The 24,373-nt window shown below is 37.3% G+C and overlaps 1 protein-coding gene across 3 annotated transcripts in view; it reads left to right on the top strand.

Annotated features, from left to right (window-relative positions):
- LOC132119586 (signal-induced proliferation-associated 1-like protein 2) overlaps positions 1-23,993 on the top strand; it is a 62,645-nt gene extending 38,652 nt beyond the window's left edge. For 2 of the 3 annotated variants that reach the window (XM_059529674.1, XM_059529675.1), the window contains 15 exons: positions 1,019-1,176; positions 1,898-2,483; positions 4,540-4,814; positions 7,358-7,582; positions 9,062-9,199; positions 9,840-9,934; positions 10,137-10,243; positions 11,568-11,989; positions 12,722-12,946; positions 14,566-14,695; positions 16,167-16,386; positions 18,819-18,950; positions 22,152-22,272; positions 22,407-22,488; positions 22,620-23,993. In XM_059529674.1, coding sequence (XP_059385657.1) covers positions 1,019-1,176; positions 1,898-2,483; positions 4,540-4,814; positions 7,358-7,582; positions 9,062-9,199; positions 9,840-9,934; positions 10,137-10,243; positions 11,568-11,989; positions 12,722-12,946; positions 14,566-14,695; positions 16,167-16,386; positions 18,819-18,950; positions 22,152-22,272; positions 22,407-22,488; positions 22,620-22,766 — 3,063 coding nt within the window. In that variant the 3' untranslated portion in view covers positions 22,767-23,993. The remainder of the gene's footprint in view (positions 1-1,018; positions 1,177-1,897; positions 2,484-4,539; positions 4,815-7,357; positions 7,583-9,061; positions 9,200-9,839; positions 9,935-10,136; positions 10,244-11,567; positions 11,990-12,721; positions 12,947-14,565; positions 14,696-16,166; positions 16,387-18,818; positions 18,951-22,151; positions 22,273-22,406; positions 22,489-22,619) is intronic. The other variant, XM_059529676.1, reaches the window with a different exon arrangement.
- Positions 23,994-24,373: the final 380 nt, after the last annotated feature.

Below are 24,373 nucleotides of genomic sequence, written 5' to 3' on the forward strand. Positions count from 1 at the left end.
GTATCTGTCATTTTCCAATGCAGTTAAAATGTGAAAGGCTGTTCTTATTTATTTGGTGGAACAAATTTAAAAAGGTTTATTTCCTTTATCCGCTGTTTACAATGGGCATAACAATCCTAATAGAGTCTGCCGCAGATTAATTTACCACCGTAACAGCTTTCCATCAATGACTTCCTGAAATCACCATAGCTACACTGAGCTCAGTCGGATAATAAAAATGAGATTTGTGCTTTTAAAAGAAAGCTGTTTTTACAGAATGAGTAGAAAGAGAAGTAAAGGAGTCCTTGTATGGTTCTGTCAGGCTGAATTTGTGGGATTAGTAGTTTTCTGTCCATTGGATCATGGTCCGATAGGGATTATCTTGGGAAATAAACTGGTGAAGATCTCCACAGCTTTGAGCTTTAAAATCAGTACACATCTGATGCTCTCTTTTTCTTTTGGTGACAGAGAGATGAATCCAAGGGATATGCAGTAGACTACAGCTAAACCTTTACATTTACATGTGAAGATCACTTGCATTCATGTAGAACAAAATATATTATGCTATTGTCTATTCTAATGTAGCTGAGTGAAGGGAATTATGGTTGAAGGGAAGAAAGTGGGTGAAAAGGAACAAATGTAAGAAATTCTCTCAATGAGATTTGGAAACAGATGTCTTTGTTAATATACTGTGATCGTATTGTTCATATATTTCAGAAGATCAAAGTGTCTGAGGTTTTTCAAGTCTAACATTTACACATTACTTAATTTTTCTTAAAAACAGTTATTTATTCAGAATGCCGTAGTTAATACTGACTGACTATTACATGTGGGTGTTTTCAATCTTGGATTTTATTTTAGTTTATATTTTATTATTTTATTTCTCATGCGATGCATGTATTTCCACTGTTGGATAGTGTTTAAAAATTTTTTTTTTTTTTGCTTCAGTTTTCTGGTTGTGTGGCATTCTCTGTAACTAGTTTCTTGTTAAAAGGTGCACTATAATGACTTTCTTCATATTTTCTGTACCCCTATCCAGCTACTGAGGAAAAGGCACATTGGAAATGACATCGTTACCATCATTTTCCAGGAACCAGGAGCTTTTCCGTTCACACCCCAAAACATTCGCTCTCACTTTCAACATATCTTCATCATTGTCAAAGTTCACAATCCTTGCACAGAGCATGTATGTTACAGGTAAGATGTAAAATGTCAATTACTCCAAATTTTTAGCCTAGCCTGTAAAATAAATGCTTCTGTTTTACAATAAAGATGGTGGTTTAGTTTAGTCTTTGCTTAAATAAATACGTTTTTTTGCAAAGTCATACCCAACCCACCCTGAATAAATCCAATTTAGTAAATTAAAGATTTCATCTTGTTTGGACGGGGGGGATGAAGATGCTTTCCAAACAGCTTGGTGACAGTGAGGTTTGACCTCTCAGAACGATAGGGAGGATTAAAGGATAAGATAGAAGGGAATTCAATTTCCAGTCTTATTTACTCAGTGTGTACCTCTTAAGCTTGTTCAGCGTAACATTGCAGAGAGCTGAGGGAGGCTGGAACCTGGCTCAAAGCAAAATTGCCCATCTCATCTTCTGAGCAGATCTTTGAGAGACTGCTGCGGAAATATTTCAGAATTGATGTCAATGTTGAAGTCAAATGGAAATTCTTTCTATATATTTTTGTTTCAGAGGGCTATACTATCTCAGCTTAATATATCCCAGATTAATATGTCGAGATAGATATAAGTCATTTTTAGGCTGATTGGATAAATGTCCCAAAAAAGGATGTATAAAATAATTATATTAAAATATATATGATATCTATGTGGAATATCTAATATGATACCTGATATCTTTGTGGAAACCTTGATTACATTTTTTTTAACTAGTTTCATTGTTATTTCTTTATTCATTAGCATTGCAGTTGCCAGATCCAAAGATGTGCCTGTGTTTGGACCACCCATACCCAAGGGAGTGATGTTTCCAAAATCTGCTGTATTCCGGGACTTCCTGCTGGCTAAGGTGATCAACGGCGAAAACGCGGCCCACAAGTCTGAGAAGTTCCGTGCCATGGCGACGCGTACCCGCCAGGAATACCTCAAAGATCTGGTGGAGAACTTCACCAGTGCAACGCCTGTGGATGCCTCGGGTGCAAAATTCAGCTTCATTAACCTAGGTGCCAAAAGGAAAGAGCGCAGCCGGCCAAGGAACAATGCTCATCTGTACAGTACGGGAGCCATCACGTGGTCGGTGGTTGCCAGGGACAGTTGCCAGTCCACTGATATTGGTTGTTTGCTGGCCATCTCCCGAGAGTTTGTGGTGCTCATTGAGGAAGCGTCCAGGGAAGTGGTTTTCAACTGTTACTGCAAGGACGTGATTGGTTGGAGCTCATCGTCAATGGTGGGCAGGGTGAAGCTCTTTTACGAGCGCGGCGACTGTGTGGTGTTTTCCGTGCAGGATGGATGCCCAGAGGAAGTTCGAGAGGTCATACAGCGATTAGAGGTATGAGTAGCCAATCCAAGATCAAGTTTAGTCTAAGCTGAAGCTTACACCAAGCTTGCCTTTTACTGTGAATAAGTGAGCTGTGTTGGTATACAGGATCAAGTTACTCTTGCAATCAGGGGCCAAGGGTCAATGTATTAGCATTAGAAAGGTAGACAGACAATGTTGGAACAGATTACCCTACCTTATTTGACCTTAAGCTTGCCAGAACGTTCACTTTATTCACTCTGGAATAAATACATACATCAACACACTCCTTAATAAAACAATATTAGTTCCGCTTCTTGCTTTATTGCTGCCCATTCATGCTCAGTTGGTCCAGACATGGAGACTCACACTTTTTACAATGCAGTGGAGGGTTAAATTGGTGTTTAAGTTGATGGACCCAGTCATCACGTGTGGTCCATTCTCTTTGTGAGATTTGACAGCTTGTAAAATACTGTTCTTTGACATGCTGTTAAATGTGTTTATTGCACTGGGTGGTTTCCTGTCATCATCATAGCATTTGTGAAGCAGACCATCAGCACGTTTTTATTTAAATAAGCTAAAATTTTAATTCGGTCATCATTTATTCACCCTCATGTTGTTCCAAACCTGTATGACTGACTTTTTATATATTGAACTCAACATATAAAAAATATTCTTTGTATAAACATAAAAAAAAAATGTTTGTTTGATTTTATCATTACAATGGACATTGCCCCCAGATGCAATGACTTTCATTGATTAAAAACAGTTGAAACATTCTTCAAAATATCTTTTGTGTTATGCAGAAGAAAGAAATTCATACAGGTCAGGATGCCACAGTTCTTCTGGATTGAGTCTGTCTCAGTTTGTTCTGTTTCTTCATGTTATTCCAAACAGACTGATAATAATGAGATCAGATCTCTGTGTGGAGCACTGGCTGCTGTCAGACTCCTTGTGTAAACCAAAATTTCACTCGATTATTACAATTAATGGCAGAAATAATGTTTGGAAATGTAAACTGATATTTACTACTGACACACTACATAGAAATGAAAAACATAGAAATAACTGACTTAAAACCATTTTTGTTGGTCAAAATACTAGTGGCCTAAGACTTTTGCACAGTACTGTGTGTGTGTATATATGTGGAATATGGTTTTGTGTGGAAAAAGCGAAGTTATGTCTGAATTGTTGAGCAACAGATATTTTCGAACTAAAAAAGGAAGCTTATATTTCTTTTTAACCACCTCAGTCTCTTCAAAGTGTTTTTGTTGTTATATTGGGTGCTTAGAAAAGTGACTTTGCAGAGTCAGAGTAATATAAGCTGACCTGAGGTTTGCTTAAAACTGTTTATTTTCAGATCAAGTAGTTGCATACAGAAGGTTTAAGCTGTTGATGTCCAAAACATGTTTGTTTTAGGAGTCAGGATTCAGATGCATGGAAAATCTTATTAAGAAAGAAATTAAGATATTTCTTAAGATAAATTCCAAACAGTTTCTAAGAAGTTCTCACATATTTTATTTTTAAAAACTTCTTTAAAGAAAAAAAAAATAAATAATAATTTAGTGTCACTTTAGAGAACTTCGGCACATCCCTAGTAGTAATATTATATGTAGCTATTGTTATGTTTTAATGCTTAATTACAACAATTTGGAGAATAAGAATATTTTACATAACATCTTTGGGGGTTAGGTTATACTAACTTTAAGAAATTATTTCTAAATGCTCTTCAAGAATTAGAAAAATAACATTTAAAGAAGTATTTTTGGGAATATAAAATATTCTAAATAAGAAAATAAGAAGAAAACAGCAGTTTAGAAGAATGTTTAGTGAATCCAGCCACAGGTTGTCAGTTTGGGTTGTGTTATTCATGAGACAGCCAGTCTGTTGTGTTCTCCCATGTTGGTTTGTCATTGGTTAATTTCATCCCCGAGAGACCTGGCTTCAGCCATCATCTGTATCTCTCTGTACCTGCTAATGCGTCTGCATGATTGCATGTGCAGGACCTTCTGCACAGATTTTATCTTAAGTCACGGAGGTAACAATAAACCTGTTTCAGATGGTTAAAATGTGTACGATTGTCCTGCAGATGGTCACCAAGGGTTGTGAGGCGCTAGAGATGATCCTGCGCAGAAATGCCCTGGGCCAGCTGGGCTTCCATGTCAACTTTGAAGGTGTGGTAGCCGATGTGGAACCATTCGGGTTTGCCTGGCAGGCAGGACTTCGTCCAGGCTGCCGTTTGGTGGAGATCTGCAAGGTCGCTGTTGGGACTCTAACTCACGAGCAGATGATTGAATATTTGAGGACCTCCACACCTGTTACAGTGGTGGTCATACAGCCACACGAGGATGGCACCCCAAGAAGGTACAGTTTGTCCTCCATCTTACATTGGCAGATAAGCTTAAATGTGAAAAAATGTTCATGTTCATATTCATAGCTTTGTCATGTTGTGGCCACATTTACAGCCCTCAAAATTGAACCTTCATCCTTTATTAAATGTAACTCATGGACAGATGGGCCACACCAGTTTCTCGTAGGTTACAGAGGTCATATCCTGAAGAGAAAATTAATCCTCTTCGGATAATCTGTGAATGATATGATCACAGTCCGCTCATGTTTTTTTTTTAAGCTTTTAAATGGAAGAAACCACTTACAGCGAGCTATCATGGAGTATAAAGTGACCCAGAACCCTGTCGAATTTTGTTGAACACGTGGCTCATGTTCTGTTTGCTCTTTTCAGAAGAGCTGAGGGCTTTACCAAGAACATCTGAAGGCAGAGATTAAAGTGGCCCTCTAGACTGTCAATAACTGGATTGACATTTATCGCCTCCCTGCAAGGCATAAAAGCCAGAGATATCAAGCGCTCTGTGCTTTTTGTAAACACAAATTTGTAGAGGATTGCTTGCACTTTGGGTTAGCCTTAAATGCGTTATATATATGTATCTTGGGCAAGTTGTTTTTAGAGAACTATAGTTAACTGAAGCATGCCCGGACAAGTCAGAGCTGTATTTGGTAAAGATCAGAACAGTGAGTTTAAAAGTAATAGTCCAACTGGATAGCATTTAACAAAAACATTTTTTTTAAACTTGTAACACCCTTTTGAGTGCAAAGCAATGGACTTTAACTAATTGTAGCACCTGGGCAACAACATAGCAACACATTAAAGCTACTTGCAGCACCTTAGCAACTGCATAGCAATGCATTAAAACCACTCAGAGCAACTGCAAAACTCCAATTTCTGTAAAAATCTAGATTAAATCTAGTCGTCTTTAGAGATGTCTTGAACTTGAAGCAACTAGGTGTATTTTTTCATTCACAGCACTTTGTTTGTAAGACATTTCTCAATTCCAGGAATTTGTGTGTGAGAGCCTAAGATTGTGTTGTTCTTCATTGAAGTACTTTTTGAAGTACTTTATCTCATTGTAGAGGCTGTGAGAATCTGTCTTGAGAGCCCACGCTGGTTCCAGCTTTCCATTCTTGGAGATCCCCAGAGATACTCGTTTCAGAAGTAGTTTGGTGCATGTAGTCGGAGCAGAGTGGATTAGATCAGAAACACATCATTAACCATCAGTGAATCCTGCTGGCGTGGGCTGGACTTGTGTTAATCTTCTGTTTGTTCTTTTGGTATCTTCCTCTCTAATAACACACACCACAGATAAACACAGCAAAACACAGTACATCATTTATCTGATAACATTTGTCATCTCATTTGTGGATGTGTCTTTTCTCTTGCCAAACAGCTCTGCAGTGATTATCATTTAACACATTCTGCCAATTTCACTTACAAGATCTTCCATTGACGCTAAATTTTGTATTTCACTAGCTGAATAGACTGACAAGAAAAATAATCCAGTTTAATAAATTGGAATGGATTCATAGAAATAACCTTGCTCTAAATACAGCTCACAATTATATAGAGTGGGGTCCAAAAGCCTGAGACGACTGGTAAAACTGCTTCTGTTTAGCAATGTTCTCATTTAATACACTTTTTTATTATTATTATTACAAATGATGTTATTAGAATAACATTTTGAGTGAAAATTTTAATTAGAAAAATTAGTATGTGTTAGTATTTAGTTACATCTGATCAGCTGGAGGAAGTAGTCACATGATTAATTTAATAAATTTGCTTTAATGAATCCAAATGCTAAAAGTTTTCAGGTTTAACTTGTTTTTGAACTTCATATTTTTGACGGTTGTCTCAAAGTATCTGAAAAATGAGCTAATGATGCCAGTAACACTGGATATATGTCATGCTGCATTAATTACCGGAGCAGGAATTTCTGCTGGCTAACTTTTAGAAAAAAAAGTTCATGCGATTTCAACCTAAAAGCACAAATCAGTTTATGACCGTTCTCCATGTTCAAAATGAGTCACCAAAGTCATCAACAATAAAATGTTGGGCTGATTTTTACTAACAACCCCCTTGTATAAAAGAACTGTGATGGTATTAAATGGAAATACAGTAGTAAATTAACATACAACATGGTATTGAATGATTATTAAATGCATGTGTATACACTAACGTTTGAAAGTTTGGGGCCATCAGTTAATACTTTTATTCAGCAATGATGCATTAAATTGATCAAAACTAACAGTAGAGACATTACAAAAGATTTTTCAAATAAATGCGGTTCTTTTCAACTTCCTATTCATCAAAGAAATATAAAAAATGAAACATAAAATAAATATAAAAAATGTAGCACCATTTCTACAAAATAATTAGCATACTAGAATTATTTATTTTAAACAATTTTAATGTCAAATGAAAACAGCCTTGAAGAGTCTTAATTCAAAAGCTTTTGAATGGTATAGTATTTACTATATAAATATGATGGTGTTTCTTTCATACATTTCCCAAAAATATTGTAGCAACCTGCTGAAATTTTCCTTTTTGTGTTTTTCAGAGGTGCCTCAGAACTGTATCGTGTCCCCTACATGGAGTACAAGACTGTTGGTCCCGGGCCTGGTTGGCACAGGATGAGTCATGTTCCCCAGGGGCTGCCGCTGTCTCGTGTTTCTCCCACTCAGGGTCCAGATCGACCCTCCCCGAGCCAGCAGATGTTCCAATATGCCCAAGCTGCCATTTCGCGTAGCACTTCTTTTGATAAGAAGTACCAGGATGGATCCAGGTCAGCGATATGTGACTTATTTATCACCTATTACTTCAATCGTGTATCATATTGTGGTCCAAATCTCATGATTATGTATGGAAATACTTTCATTACATATTTTACATGAGCAGCTAATGCAAAAATGCCTGAAGTCTGACACAAGGACAAACATTTTTCTGGCTCGTATTACTTAATGAAAATTGATTAAATGATGTCATATTATCTCTGTAAATACTGGACTGCCTTCATAAATGTCCATATCCCGTTTCACTTCAAAGCTGAATTAAATTTGGTCTGCTCTTTATTGAATTTTTAATGTTCACTTACTGTATCAAGTAAAGTACAATTATATTAGGACTATTTTAGTTTTTACATGTAACATTATTTTAATTAGTGTTAAGCACCCCCACCCCCCAATCTCCTTAATGCAGAAAAATCTAATTCTTATTACTATAGTAATTTATAAATCCTGTTTGCTTTTTTAAACCAGCCTTCATAACTTATTAAAATTAAATAAATTAAATTCAGTGAAACCTTCATATATACATACTTACAATTCTGCCTCAAAAATGTTGCTTTTATATGATATATAACATTTCTATAATATATTATTAATATATGTATAGAGAGAATATGGCTCATGTTTTTGCTGTGACATTTTTGGTACATTCACCCAAAAATATTTGTCCCAAATACATTTGAATGGAGTCCAGATGTTAAGCCTAAAAGAAAATATAGTTTTTTTCTGTATAACCTCAGTACAAGCTATTCTGTATTTGGTCGCCACTGTCAATGGTGTCAGGACAGTTTAACAAAAAGCAACACATTTTTTTTATCGGGCTCAGCAACAGGAACTTTAAGAAACAATGATTCATAACGGTCATGTTTGATTATCCAGACACATCTCTGCTGACATTTTCACTGGGAAAGCCCAAAAGGGAGCACATAGAGGCTATTAAGGATGATACATGCCACCCTGTGGATTAGAGGAAGGAAAAAAGTTTGGAATGATTATGTTCTAGTCTGGTGTGGCATTGATTCATGCTTTCGTATTTCTCAGGAGACGCCTTTCAGGGTGAGCTAATTGGGAACTTTGTAGAACTTTGTAGGGATCTCTTCATAATGCGTGTCGTCTTGTGCAATTGAGTGACTGTGTGTTGCATGCTTGTGTCTTCACCTTGTCTGAAACGCACACACCTTTGCGGCCTCTTCACCCAGGCTGTCATCTCATCCTCTGCTGGGATCCGTGTTGCACATGGACTGTCATTCCTTCCTGGAGTGTGTTTCTCTTATTTCCCCTCTGGAATGCACAGACGTTCCCCAGCCCTAGAGACACGGAGTCCTGCTATGAATAGAATCTGCTCCACCACTTTTTTTTTTTTTTTGACAGTGTTTCCTCCCTCCGGTCTGGAATATGAATGAGTCTTGCTATATCTCATTGCTTTTGCCACCAGAGCTTTGATTAATGAGCTTCTACCTTGTGTTTGCTCATTGCAGGGTGTTGCAGGACTTCGAGATGGCTCAGAGTCCGTCTGGAAATCCCGGACAGCACTACTGCAGTTCTCCTAGTAACCAATCAACCTCCAGTGACCCTGGTCCCTGCGGCACATGGGCTCAGAAAGCCGGTTATGATGGGTAATGAGTTTCTGTTCGAAGCAGCCTTGTAACTCAGAAACCAAAGAGCTCAGCAAGTTTAGAGGTTATCACAAGAGTCTAATCATATGAGATTTGGTGCAAATCTTTGGTACAAACAGAATTAGAGTAGAAGATTAAGTCAAGTGAAGTGATACTGGAGTGTAATTTTATGTCCTCTTTCCGTCATGTCCAGAATGAACTTATATTTCATGATCAGCTATGTGAACATCAGCTGTTCATTCACAGACAGACGCACAACAAAAGAAAGGTCTATTCAGCGATCAGAGACTTTGAAAAACAAATCATAGCCATTTTTCTGAATGTTAAAGCAGGATACTTATACATGTACATGGTATTTAAGTATTTTTCTTTCTCATTAATTACAACACTGAATGAGACCAAATTAATAAAATTTGCTGACACATAAATCGTCATTGTTGACATGAATGTGTTGTCATATATGCAATACTTTTTTCATATCTTTTTCATTTTTAAAATATGACCCCTTTAAGACAATGAGCCATGTTTACTCTCCATATGAAATGCATTCATGAGGCTTATACAACATCATTGGATAGTAAAATCAAAATATCACTAATGAGTAATGCCAGTGGACCATTAAACTCTATTTGTCCAATAGATTACAATCGCCTGCCCTTCACGACCAACCAGAAGAAAAAGAGGCAGATGGGCAAAGGGATATAGAGCACAAGCTGGAGAGGACACGATCTGCCGGTACGGAAGCATTGTTTTTCTCAAGCACCAGTGCAGATTAAACTACATTAGTTTTAATGACTTATAGAATTGATTTACCCACTTTAATTGACTGAATTTAACAAGCTGCATTAAATAACTTGAGACATTTATTTCCTGTAAATCAGTTTAAATGCACAACGCTCCAATAAATGTCATGTAACATCACATCCATGATTTCCAGGATCGCCTTGTGTTCCTGAAGCCAAGTGGCACATCCCATCCACCAAGATCCTGAACCGAGGCCTACAGAGACAGGGGACAAAAGAATCACCTGGTAAATTCCCTCGGGTAAGTGATCAGTCAACTGAACTATAAAACTGTTAGATCCATTCCTCTGACTAATACTTTTTTTAATAGTGCTAGGACTTGTATTACTCCACTTGTCTACGTTTACATCATTCCAGACTTCAGTTTCCTAGTTTACATATTAGCTTTTGGTTATTGGAGCATGAAAATGTTTTTTAAGATACAGTAAATGTCTTGTACTGTACAGGGGCAGGAACATATGCTAAGTGAATGCATGTGTCAGTTCAAGTGTTTCTATGTGGCCGAGGGGTGTAGTGACCTCATTAGTCAGGAACGTGTAGTTGGCAGCGCTGCAAATTCACCATGTTTCTCCATGTGGTTGGGTAGTTGTAGAGGGGAGGTCATTGGTTTGGAGTAAAGAGAGGTTGGAATCTATGGCAGATGGCTCATAGTGTCACATCCAGTCATTCGATCCCTGTGGGAATTAATGTACAAAACCGGACGCCAGTTACAGGACAAGACACTATATTCTCTCGTTTCATGCGCTAGAGAGATCCAACATCAGGAGCCTGTGCATCAGTACAAATCCACCTGATTTATCAAGCATGAAAAGGTCACCCTACCCTTGCTGCTTGCAGCCTATGTTAATGCTAACACCAATAAGTACATTTTTTGGTCATGTTTCTCTCATATTACTTATGCAAAGCCCTTCACAGAACTGTCGTGGTTTTGCAGTAGTGTATTGACCACATTGCCTTTAGCCAGATGAGACATTTGGAAATAGTGCACCATAGATCTTCCAAAGCAAACCATGCATTAAAGTTTTAAAATCATCCACTTTCCATTCATTTGAAAGGGCATAAAATTTAGACCATGCAATCTAACAGAATAATAAATTATTCATTTACCATGAGATTGGTTACAGTAGGTTGTAATGGTGCAGTGCTGGTTCTTCTGTCTGTTGCTGTTATTGCTCTTCTAAATGCACATAAACGCCCAGGGGTCTTCCTTCATCCATTTTTGTTGGGCTATATGTTCACCAAGGAGTAAACATATGTTGCATTTGATAAAATAGTTTCTTTGCCTAGTTCAGGTCATAAAAATAGAAAATTCAATGAATTAAATAAATATTTCACAATGCCCTGATAAAACTTTAAAACTTGCTCCAGTGACCTTGGTTTTATTTACGACTTGAAACATGAAACATTTTCAAACTGTATTTTTGATTAAATGAATACAGCTCAGTTGAGCATAGATTTCTTTCAAACACATTTTAAATCTTACCAACCCCAAACTTTTTCAGTGTAGTGTATTTCATTTTTTTTTTTTCTACCATAACACTCCGTCATCTTCCATAATTTTCCAGACCCGTGAGAAGAGCTGCCACAGTCATTGCTCCAGTCACTCCAGTAACAACACCCTCTCCAGTAATGCTTCTAGCGGCAGCGATGAGAAACATTTTGATCCTGGAGACACGATGGATTCAGAGTCCCTGGGTCCCATCTACATAAAGGGGGCATCTACTGACAGTGGCATTGATACAGCACCCTGCATGCCTCCTCCACCTCCTGCCCTGCCCCTGACTGGGATGGGACCCTCTCGGATAGTCATGAGGTCCGGGAGGGTTGAGACGGGACTCCCATGGCCTCTGGAATACCATGAGGATTGCGAGACAGATGAAGGAAGGGCAAAGATGTTCCTGTCTCAAGGATATGTTCCTGTTACACCCACCGGTCATACTACGGATGGCAGCACCGGAGATCTGAGTGAGATCTCTTCTCTTTCTAGGTGAGATGAGAAGGAGAGCGAAAAATTATTATAGATTTTTTTTTTTATGTTTGGATAATGCTTGACTATTCATTCAACATTTGCCTAGTCCTTTCATTTTCATTTTGCTTTCATTTTCTGCAGCTGCACACTTTTAACAAATATCAGCAAATATAATGAGTATTATAGTTGCCTGAAGTAAAAACAATGAAAGCTAAGATCTTTAAGATCTTCTAAGATTTTTTACCTTTTTAAGTTGAATTCCTGTTCTATAGAGTTGGTTTAACAACATAGTACAAGTATCTTGTGCACAGTGTTGTTAATATTAACTAAAACCATTCATAATTCTTTTTTTCAGCAACTGAAAAAATGCTGAAATAGAAATATTAGATTTAAAAAAACTTTTAAAATTAACAGATGTTGCCTTGGCAACTAACTGAAATAAGTTGAAAAAATTACTACAGCTAAAACTGAAATAAAAGTTAAAGTATAACAAATTTAATAACATTAAACAAATGAATAAAATGTACAAATACACAACAGAATTACTAAAATTTACATTTAAAATGAATATATGAAAAGAAAACCTACTTTTTTTTTTTTTTTTTTTTTTTTACCATGTTCTTGTCTTGACAAAAATGCTTTTAAAATCTGATAATGAATGGTTCTTACTAAGGCAGTCATCACTGTTACTTGATAAATTAGTTATTTATTGTGCTATTGTTTTAATTTTGGTCCCCTTTTTTCTCCCAGTGGTTCTCGTCATTCTGGAAGCCCCTCTGAACGTGGTTCGAAGAACTCCAACTCCTCTGAGCCCTCAAAAATCTACATTATCTCTCCTACGGACACGACTCCAATTGGAGGGCGGGAAAAGCATTCGCTTAGCTGCCAGTCACATGGCGAGAAGTATTTGACTGGCTGGAAGAAGGGAGAAAATGACCACTTACTGGAGGAGCAAGGGCAAGCTAGAGACTTCAGGTAATAGCACTTTATATTTTATGTATCTTATTTAACGTTGGAGCTAGACAGGAGTTCATAGTGAGGTTAAATCATGTTGCTTTTTGTTTATGCATTGATCAGTGCCTCTGCATAATAGTGACATTCGGAAAACCTTTTAGGTCAGTTACACATTTCTTGCTGGCAGCATCTCAGAGATGATCGATGTCAACAGACATATTATGTCACCTCCATCGAACAGAATCCAGACAGAATCTACTTGACACCTGCCACTTCACATTATCAGACTGAAGGCCTGATAAATGTTTCTCTGATGATTAAAGCAGAGACTTGACTTGATTTGATTGACAGGCTCACCAGGGGATGCTGACGTTTTCCTGATGCAAACAATATTTGATGGAAATTCATATTTCTCTTGTGCCAGGTTTAAAAACCAAATGGACACTGAATCGATTCAAAGCTCTGTGTAATAATTTTTCCCCTCTTTGTTGCTGCTTCAGTCGGTCAGAGGCTTTCTTGTTTTTAATCCTAAAGACACTGTTGAGGAAATCAAGGTAGTTGAATCATACCTGGCCCTGAATTGTTCACTGTGTTGTTCCTTCCCTCTTGTCCAGTAAGAATGGCACTTTCTATACCCTTAAAGGGACTGTTCACACAAAAATAAACATTCTGTTATCTTTTACACACCTTCACGCCATTCCAAACCTATATGACTTTTTTATTTCTGTAAAACACAAAAGGAGATTTTTAAATAATAACAAGTTGCTGTTTTCCTTTTGGATTGGACTGGAGCTTTCAAGCTTCAAAACAAATAATGCATAAGCAATATAAAAGTATCGTAAAACCGGCACATTTGCTCTTTTATTTGAGTCATGGGATAGTTTTATGGGAAGACCAATCCATTGAAGTCATTATTCACTGATTATCTTCCCCTTAAGTGAGCTGTAACTTGTTATTCAGTCAGTAAGTCTTCAGAATTCAGACCTGTTTGGTGAACAACATCAAGTTATTCATTAAAAAGATTTGACTCAAAAGAAAGAATTGTTCATGAATCAGACATTGTTACCCTGCTGGGAAAATATTAAAATATTAGATTTCGGTATGTTCCTCACATAAAGCTTTTGTATGGCATCAAAAGACAAGAAATGGTGTGAACCTTTATCATTTATTTTCATAATTTTGAAACTTGACAGTCCTAGTCCTTAAAAAGGGGCCGACCAGGATATGGCTGAAAAATTCACTAAGAATGAATCATGTTGGTATGAAACAACAGGAGTGTGAGTGAACTATGACAAATTTTCATTTTTGGGTGAATTATTCCTTTCAGATCACACGAGTCAATGATCTGTTTTGATTTGTTCCCTGTCATGACTGTGTGAAGGCTATTCCTTACTCAACGACCCATAATCCTTTGTTTCATCACTAATGTAACTGCATCCTTGTAGTCCTTGGAATGTTTTGTCTGTAGCACCTTTACAAAGATAAACCCAAATCTACAGCAACACTTACAGAGGAGGCACAGTTCACTTTAGATTGATACTACAGCAAAACCTGCTAGTGTCCCTTTCTTTATTTTTTGTCTAATCTGTTTCATTTTCTTTTGTGCTTTTTCTCCTCCTTTGTCTCTGTCTCTCTCTCAGGGGACTCTATTTGAGAGACCCATCCCAGCTGGTTACCAGTCCTGGTGAGAAGCTCCAGACGCTCTCTAAGGAGGCCTTCCTCAGGATGCTTCTACCCGACAGTCCCCCGGGGCAGGCAGGTCGAGGCAAGGTGAGTGTGGAGCTGAGCCCTGGAGGTTGCGTAATGCAGTGAGCAAGTGCTGCTGTAGTTAGGACATGTTAAAGCAACACTGAAAAACAAAGGAATTATGTTACAATAACAAGCAAATCAACCAACCAGTCAGCAGTCTGGGTAACAACCATTTGGTTGACTAATGGAAGTGTCTAAAGGAAACGAGGTCACAACAATCAGTCATTTTCCTCACCTGATCTGCTCACAGCAGTGTGGATTATAAAGCTGCATATGCCCACACGCTCTCCATGTGTGTTAGTCTCACTATAAGCTTTAATTTGCTTCATTTGCATAACATTTTTTTCCAAATCATATTGTTTCAAAGCAGCTTTAAAGGCAAAGTGTTTAATTTGAAACAAAATCCAAATTATGAAAATTCCTAGACAACACACTACTGTAATTCTTTAACGTTAGTTAATGCGTTGTTATTAAAAATACATTTTGTTATTAATTATTATGAATAATAAGTATTACCACATTAACTATTGGAAATAATATTCTTAAGTTAACTGGATTTTTTTTTTGTTAATAATAATGTTATTTGCATTGACATTGTTCTTGTTGTTTATGTACTTATTATTATGTTTTATTGTCATTATTATCCTATAAAACAATGATTATTGTCATTTAAGTTAACTGAAAAAATGTTGTTATTATTATTGATGATGATGATGATGTATTTTCCAGTTATCTTAGAAGAATCAATGATAATACTAATGATAATAATAATGTTGATGATAATAATAAAAAATAATCATAATCATCATTGTCATCCTTGTTAATAGAAATAATAAATTCCAATGACATTGGACTTTAATAAGTGATATTATTGTTTATAATTATAGTTGTTGTCGTTGTTGCTGTTGTTATGACATTTAATAAAATAGGAATTCATATAGGATCTCATTTCCACACAAACATTAATACTTCAGTGTAGTGTTAATTTTTCTAGTTCCTGAAGGCTATTATAAGCAGCCCATCTCTGAGTTCTGCTCCTCTGTCACGTTCATGTGTCTAATTGTCTGTTTGAGCCCCTCCCCCCGCCCGTAGACCCCCCGTGAGGACCGCGTCCATCGTGCCTGCATTATTGATGAGCGCGCCATGACTCTAATAGGTCTGACTTACAGACCCACAGTCACTCACTCCGACTGCTGATTGGTCCCCAGCTGAGTCTCATGTTCCCTTAGCTCACCCTCCTCCTGCTCTCCACCCCCCACCTCTCTCCCACAATTCAATTAAGGGATATGTGCTTTATTGCCAAGGCTGTTTTATTAACAATATTGCAGAGCCTTTCACATAATCATATTCTGATGAATAATATCTTTTGCTCCCCCCCCCTCCCACTTGGTCTCTCTGCTTTCTCTTTGTCTTCCTGTTACCCATCTTCTTCTATTTCTATCCCATCCATCTCTTTCCTTCTCGTCTATCTCTGCTTTTTGTGTTACTTCAGATACCACTTGTCGGTCAGTCTCCACGCCGCTCCCTGTACCGGACGCTCTCAGACGAGAGCTTGTGCAGCAGCCACCGGAGGGCGCTGTCCTTAGCTAGCTCTCGTAGCTCCATGCTGGACCAGGCTGTGCCCAACGACATCCTGTTCAGTAGCACCCTGCCCTACCACAGCACCCTACCGCCTCGCATGGGTCTCAACCACGCCGCCAGTCAGCTCAAAAGTGAGTATATCAGTGCCCATCTCTGAGTTTTAAGGATCGCATGTTACTTATTTATATATAGTCTGGCCTCAATTTCTGTCCACTTTATCCCAGAATGCATCACTGTACCAGCTGTACATATAATGTAAACACCTTGGATTGCCAGCACTAAGACAGAGTTGATGATTATGGAATAAATGAGCTTTTTTTTGGCTTATAACAGATTTTTCCATCTCCTTGGTAAGCTCACCACATTCCTTCCTGTTACTGTAATTTTATCCTCTGCAGACTTTAATGTTGTACAAGCAAGTAATGATACTATAAATCTGCTGCTAATGCTCAAGAGACTTAGTTCTAATCATTCTATAATACGTCTACTGAAATATTCTACTAGGATGAAGAGTGTGCTGTAATAGGAAAATCATTTTAATAGCATGAGTCTTGTAGTATGCTGGACTGGTCACTGAAAGCTGGACATGTTCATGTGATAAACATCTGGAGCGTGATGCAATTGAACAGAAGTCACATTCATGGGAACTTCTATATACACAATTGTTTCCATCTAAGAGAAAAAATGTAATATATGTGAATAAAGCAATGTTTCTATCTCGTATGTTTAAGAAAAATCGTGATTTTCAGAGAAAATTGATGAACATCAATCAAGACAAAAAAGAAATTACGTTAAAGGGATAATCTACCCTAAAATGAACATTTTGTAATTAATCACTTACCCCCAATCGTTCCAAACCCGTAAAAGCTCTGTTTGACTTAAAATCACAATTTAAGATATTTTGGATGAAAACCTGGAGGCTTGAGACTGTCCCATAGACTGCCAAGTAAATAACAGTGTCAAGGTCCATAAAAGGTATGAAAAGTGGTCGTCAGAATACTCCATCTGCCACAAGGTTGCGCTGTTTTATTTATTACACGTAGAAACAGCGCATCCTTGTGATGCAGATGACACAGAAGACCACATACAGCACGGTGATATGAGTGACACAGAGGAGATCGTTGACAAAGGAATTATTGAATAAAGTCATTATTTTTGTATTCTTCACTTACAAAAAGTGTTTCCGTCGTTTCATATAAACCAGATTGCACGTCTGATGGCAGATGGAGTATTCTGACGATGACCTTTCATACGTTTTATTGACCTTGACACTGTTATTTACTTGGCAGTCTATGGGACAGTCTCAAGCCTCCAGGCTTTCATCCAAAATATCTTAAATTGCGTTCCGAAGACGAACTGAGATTTTACGGGTTTGGAACGATATGGAGGTAATTGATTCATGTCAAAATTTTCATTTTGGGGTGGAGTAACCTATTAATGTTTTAGACAATCCTTGAAACAGTTGCTCTTTTTTTTTACTTTTTTTTTTACGTCTTAAAATACAATAATTCAGTATTCCTTAAATGGGGGACTAATTTAATTTAATTTTGTTTCAATGGGTATTTTGGAAATTAAATATTTTTAAAACAAGAAATACATTTTTACATTTTTTTTAATCAACATATTTAAAATTACATTTCTTGCCAAATTTGTTATGTCATATTAGTGGATGTAATAGTGGAGATATTTTCTAACTTTACCACTTTTAGAAACACTGTACTTGTGGTATAGGATGCTGAAAATGAGCAAGACCATATAATGCACGTTTAAATAGACTTACAAATGAAATGGCACATATGGAACACAAGAACACGTCCTTTGTGAACACCCTAATGCCTACTGGTGTGCTTGGCATACAGACACTTGAGCTGTTCTCCAGCTGTCTGAAAAGTACAGTTCCTCTCTGATTATAGCAGAACTCTAAGCCAGCCACCTTCATTCATTATTCAAATCAATCTCACCTCTCTGCTCGCAGACAAGGCCTGTCTGTCTGCCTGCATGAGCAGACTTTGTGTGAATTTGCGTACATGTGCTCTTGGTCACCTAGAGCTAATTTTACTCTGCTTCTGTAACCTGCCGCGTTTGATTCTTTCACCATAAGTACAATGAATTGTGGGTAAAGCTGCCCTTTGGGCCTTGGCTGTTAAGCAGTGGCAACTGCTTTACTGTCAAGCTGAAATCTCTGCATTATTTTAGCAAACCAGAGTGCAAATTTAGCTCCTTTCTGATATAATTTTATGTGATTTAGTGATTAAAAAAAAAAAAAAAAAATCCCTCTGAGATGCATCATGTTGTAGAAGTGAAATGGGTTAGAAATGAGACTTCCAACTGGGTGAATGTTCACAAGAGAAAATAACTGAATTATGAAGAAATAAACAGACAAAATCAGTGAACATGGAAGTCCCAGTATGTTGCTTGAATGATGAAATGGTTAAATCTCCAGTAAAGTCTGTTTCTTTATAAACTGGTGAGATGGCGTTTAGTCTGTGAGAATGGGGGATGGGTCCCATCTGAACATGCACTCTGACTGTCCTCTAATGAACTATGTGTGCTGTCTCGGCAGATGAGCTCTGGTTCTCTGACGGCTCACTGGCCGACAAGGCCAAGCTGGTGGACACTGGTATGATGCCCCTGCCTGACCCCTCTTTTGGTCTCGTCTGGTCTCATCTTGTGGATGCTGCTCGGGCTTTCGAAGGTACAAGCTTTCGTCATATACACTATATGCTGACTTGTTATTGAGAAACACCATATTCACAGCTGAGTACGGTCTTGATCTGCTTGGCAAGCTTTGTGATCATAAACTCATTGCTTATTGTTGTTGGATAAACAACTACTGGTATTTTTTTTCCACAGGGACAGCACTGACCCTTTTACTCTGTGGATATTTTTGTACCAGACAAATGCAGTACAATGTTTTCTTGTCTGACAAAGACTGTGGGGTAGATTCATTCAACAGCACAGAGTATTTTAGCACAAAAACCTTTCTTACGAACTAGTTCAGTATTACCAGGCATTAGTCACTGGCAATTGTTTGAGCTCAAACATGCCTTTTTTAATGCAAATGGGGCTCATTATAAAAATTGCCTTATTCACAAAGGTCAGAATTGTTAGCTCAGCGCAATTAATGTTGCAGTGTATAAATAATAATATAAAAAAAATGTTGGGGTCTGTAAGATTTATTGACGGAAGTCTCTTATGCTCACTAAGGCTACATTTATTTGATAAAGTATAGTAAAAACAGTATAATATTGTGAAATATTACAATTTGAAATAGCTGTTTCCATTTTAACATATTTTAAAATGTAATTTATTTCTGTGATAGCAAGGCTGAATTTACAGCATCATTACTCCAGTCTTCAGTGTCAGAAATCATTTGAATATGCTGATAAACAGAAAGGTAAAAACAATTTATTTGTAATAGAAATTGTAATGTTATAAAAGTCTTTACTGTCACTTTTAATGCATCTTTGCTAAATAAAATATTAATAATAAAAAATTAAAATGAATCTTACTAACCCCAAACTTATGAATGGTAGTGTTTTTGTCTTTAACTGATTTGCATAATTCCTTTAGTGAATTTGGAACTAAGGCAATACAGACAACGTGTGCAAGTTAAACATTTTTATTCATCCCTTTACATTTTTAGAGTTAAAATGTATTCACTATTGGCTAGAGAAGTATAGAAAATAACAAAAACCTTAAAACCATTAACAAAGTTAACTGAAGGATGCACAACAGCACCCAACGCCAACACTGCTCTTGACCATGTCGAAATCACCACGTCTCTATTTTCCTCCCATTCATTTCCTGTGACTGCCTAAAGGTGCATTGTTCCGCAAGGTGCTAATTAGAAGCGGAGAATGTATTTTGAGCATGGAGAAATTAAGCCATTATCGCAATGTGAGCCCAGCAAGACACCACTTAGGGAAATGACTCAAGCCATTGCTCGCTGTAATTACACATTTTGGGTTTTGGACGCTTTTACTCGTGTGCAATTACAGCTGTTCCCTCACCTTCAACCGGTCGCTGTGGAGACCATAGAAAATGTTGGCGAGGGCACAGCACAGCTCTTCTTGAACTGAGAATTTCCTTCTGATCTGCATGTGGAAAAGGGGGGCGGGGAAATACATGGTAGATGGCTTTGATTGGCTGGAGGGGCATCCGGCGAGGCAGCCGGTGTGCGGGCTCCCCCTTCTAGCATTGGTTTTTCTCGCAACTCCTTAGAGCCACGCTCTTGGGACCTGACGGATATGAAAAATGAAATGAGTGTGCAGCTCGATCCCAAAATAGTGACAAATGTGAAACTAATGTTTCATGCTGGGAGAAATGATTAAGTTAGCTTTTGCCTCAGGGTTTGGGTTTTAACTAGAAGGGGGTGGGGAGGAGGTGAGCTTACATCGTTGAATTTCATGTGCTGCTTTGTGCGTGTTTTTTTCCGGAGTGCTAATAATTATCTGTCTGTTCAACTCTGGCTCAGATGACACCCCTTACTGTGAGCCTGTTAATGAAATGAAATGAGAGAGGGGGGTGGAGGAAGCGCTGAAAGGTGTTAGAAGAGCTGAGAGCTCTTAAAGGAACCTCATAAACGCTTTTAGCCCGGTGTTTGACGAAACAATGGCAGGTCAACATCGTGTGAGATTGCTCACAGTATGTTGTATATATAACATATATATATAATATATATATATATATATATATATATATATATATATATATATATATATAATATATATATATAATATTATATATATAACAAAATAAATTCTCCACTTCCAAGACCACACCTACATGTTTTTACTCGTTCAACCTTTACAGTATGCCAGTGACGTGGCATGAATCCAAATAAAAGCTCTATAAAAACATAATTATTAACTTTTGGTATATGTTTTGCTATAAGCGAATAAAAAGTCAGTAGAAATTTGTATTTAAAAATGAATCTAGATTTTGTTTTTTATTTATTTATTTAAGTGCAAAACACATTTATGTCAGTAATATGGGGTAAATTCAAATTAAAAAGAAAAAAGAAAATGGTTTAAAAATTGGGATCGTTTTAGCCACATGTAAAACACGCAATATGTCAATGATATGGAATCAATTCAAATTACAACTCCAGAAAACAATAAAAAAAAACGTTAACTTTTTGTCCATCTTTGGAACATTAGTGAATAGAAATTGCCATTTAAATACAGATCTGGACCGTTACATTCCAGTGATATGTGGTAAATTCTAATTTAAACTCAATAAAAACAAATAACAGTTGGTCCATCTTTTGCTATCAGTGAGCAGACATTGACATTTAAAAATGGATCTATAAAGTTTTGTTTTAGGCTTAACAGAAAAAGTAGCACATTTGACAGTTGCACCCTCCTTTTGCCCTCTCAGTGGAAGTAAAGGCACTATATCAGTTTGTTCTTGGTCTTGAATGCTTAATGATATATATGCCTGACTGACAGTGTAATGCTTAACTCACCTGAAAGCTTTGTGAACCCTGCTCCCATCTTGCCATTAAACCTTCTTCTGCGTTAGCTCCGTTCCCCACTTAATTAACACCTTGCTCTGCTGAAGCTGGTTAACAGTTAGCTCTAACACCTCACAAAGAGCTGAAAAGGAGGATCATATTTAATAAGCCTTTCTCTGGGTGTTGCTCAGAGCTCCTACCTGAAACATCAGCCTGTATCACCTCAACTGAAGCAGTATAAAGTACCATGTTTCCCACCTTAAGGGATTTCCTGCTTGTTTTTTTTCTCTGTGCATTACTGTTGAGTGATAAAGAGTTTTTTTTATAGATTTACAATTTGCAGAGGCTTATATTAAATGATAAACATTTGCACAGTCTTTGGCTGTTACTGCCTTGTATAGATATGGTAATGTATGTTTCGACTTTGCTCCCTTTTAGATCAGACTGCGACCTCTCTGAGTTCTCTGACTGAAGAAGAGCAGACCAAGCAGGTTCTGGAGCTCTCTGAGGAGCTGAACAGAAGAGTGGCATGCGTGGATGCCTCAACCCTTCCAGCAGGGTAAGTGCTGATGTAGATATCATCCATCCATCATTCTATCTGTATGTCCATCTATGTATTTCTCTATGTCTGTATGCACATCTGTCTGTCCGTATGTGTGTCTAATTGTTTCAGTCTGTCTGTCATCCAAACAGGGAAGGCTCTCCTACTCTGCTCACAGGGAAGGTTAACAAGCTGGAGCTCATTCTTCGACAGCTGCAGTATGACCTGAGGAAGGTGAGAGTCTCAGACATAATAACAGGCCTTTAATGTGCAAACATAATCCTTAACATAGCTGAACAAGCACAGTTAGCAGCATTCAACTCAAGGTAGTTATTTGTAACATGCTTTGTTATTATCCTCCAAAGGAGCAAGAAGACAAGGCTATGCTCCAGGAACAAGTTCAACACCTTCGTCAAGACAACCTTCGACTGCATGAAGAGAGCCAGACAGCAGCTGCGCAGCTGAGGAGATTTACTGAATTGTTTCTGAACACAATGGACATGAAACCTTGAGCTGAAGTAGGCCATAGCTTCCCGTTGTTCTGCTTCGCAAACTACATAACCCAAGGATAACTAGTCCAGCGTACTGTAAAGATGTTTCAGCATTTGAATGTGAACGTGTGCCGAGCTAATACGCTAACACGCTAAAAACTAAGTCATAGTTGGCAGGACATGAGAATGTGAATGAGAAAAGGGAGAGTAAGACATTAAAAAGGTATGTGATAAGGACTGGAAGGGAAAAATGAAACCATTTATGACCAATCGAAGGGTACGAACACGTTGTGATCGTGAAAGAGAATGTAATGAGATAAGCCGTGGTTTTTTTCTAAATTCTTTGGTTCTTTAGGCTTAACATCTTCAAGCAACCATCGTAACTCAAGTTCAGTCCTTGCTTTGTGGCTGTCCACCCCCACCATTTGTCGAAATGTAGACCAGCCAGATGCAACGTTCCTTAGTGTCCGAAGCTCCCCAAGACTAGGTGTACTGTATACCCGTTTTAAAATGCATTTTTTTGTAAGTAACACATTGAAAGAAATGTTGTAGCAATAATTTTGCTGATGTTGTAATCACAATTGTTCAATAAGATTAGCACTGAGTGTGGTTTGGTTGTATTCAAAAGCTTTTATGTAGAAAAAAAAGGCAAAAAAAAAAAAGTATTTTGTGTGCCTGACGTTACTGGTGGTAAAAAAAAATATCCTCCCTCGGTTGTTTTCGTTAATCCATATTACTGTCAAAGTACTTGTAAAATCCATGCCCTCTGCTCTTATCCATTAGGCTGCCGACTGAGTTTGTTTTACATAAACAACAGACATTAAATGGTTGAACTTGCGTGAGTACATGCGGAGTAGCACCTGTAAACCTAATATAAAAGCCAAATTTGCTTGTTGGTGTGAAGTACCTCAGAAAAATATCTTGTACCTTCCCCCTTTTATTTAAGCTTATTTAACCTAAGATTGTTATTTTAATGAGAGTATTTTCCTTTTCTGCACTAAAAAGAGTAATGGCTCCATGTGGCAGTACTTTGTATACTCGTGTACCATGTCAGCAGTACTGTGTAACTTGGCTAAGAGGGAACTGTAAATATAAAATGGTTTATTTCTGGGAAGTTTGGATGCTGCTAGATGACAGGATGTGTTTTTTATGGCCTATTAAAGAGGTTTTTATTTCTTTGTAAATCTGTTTCGTTGAGGTTGGGATGAAAAACTTACCTTTGTAAAATAAAGTTTAGGATGTCAATAATGTAGACTTGTCTTTTACTGGGTTTTTGTTGCATTTTAATTTTGCAATATACAGCAGGTAAAAAAATAATTACAAAAATAATTTGTTATATATGCATAGTTAAGTTAGCAAAAGATGGATCATTGTGTTTTGTTTTTGTTTTTTGTCCAATCAAATTGCAGTTCAAGAAAATGTTAATTGTTTAAAATAATATTAATTCAAATTAATGCATTTTGATGTATAATTTTAGGAACGCTGTCAGTTTTGGTACAGTGTTGGGTCAAAGTCCAGTGTAAAATCTGCCAGTCAAATTGCAGTTCATAATAATGTTAATTATTTAAATACTATATAAATTTAATTCAACTGAGGATGATGTTTAATTTTAGGAACACTTTTATTCA

Source organism: Carassius carassius, chromosome 38, assembly GCF_963082965.1.
Source record: "Carassius carassius chromosome 38, fCarCar2.1, whole genome shotgun sequence".
NCBI classification, from domain to species: domain Eukaryota; kingdom Metazoa; phylum Chordata; class Actinopteri; order Cypriniformes; family Cyprinidae; genus Carassius; species Carassius carassius.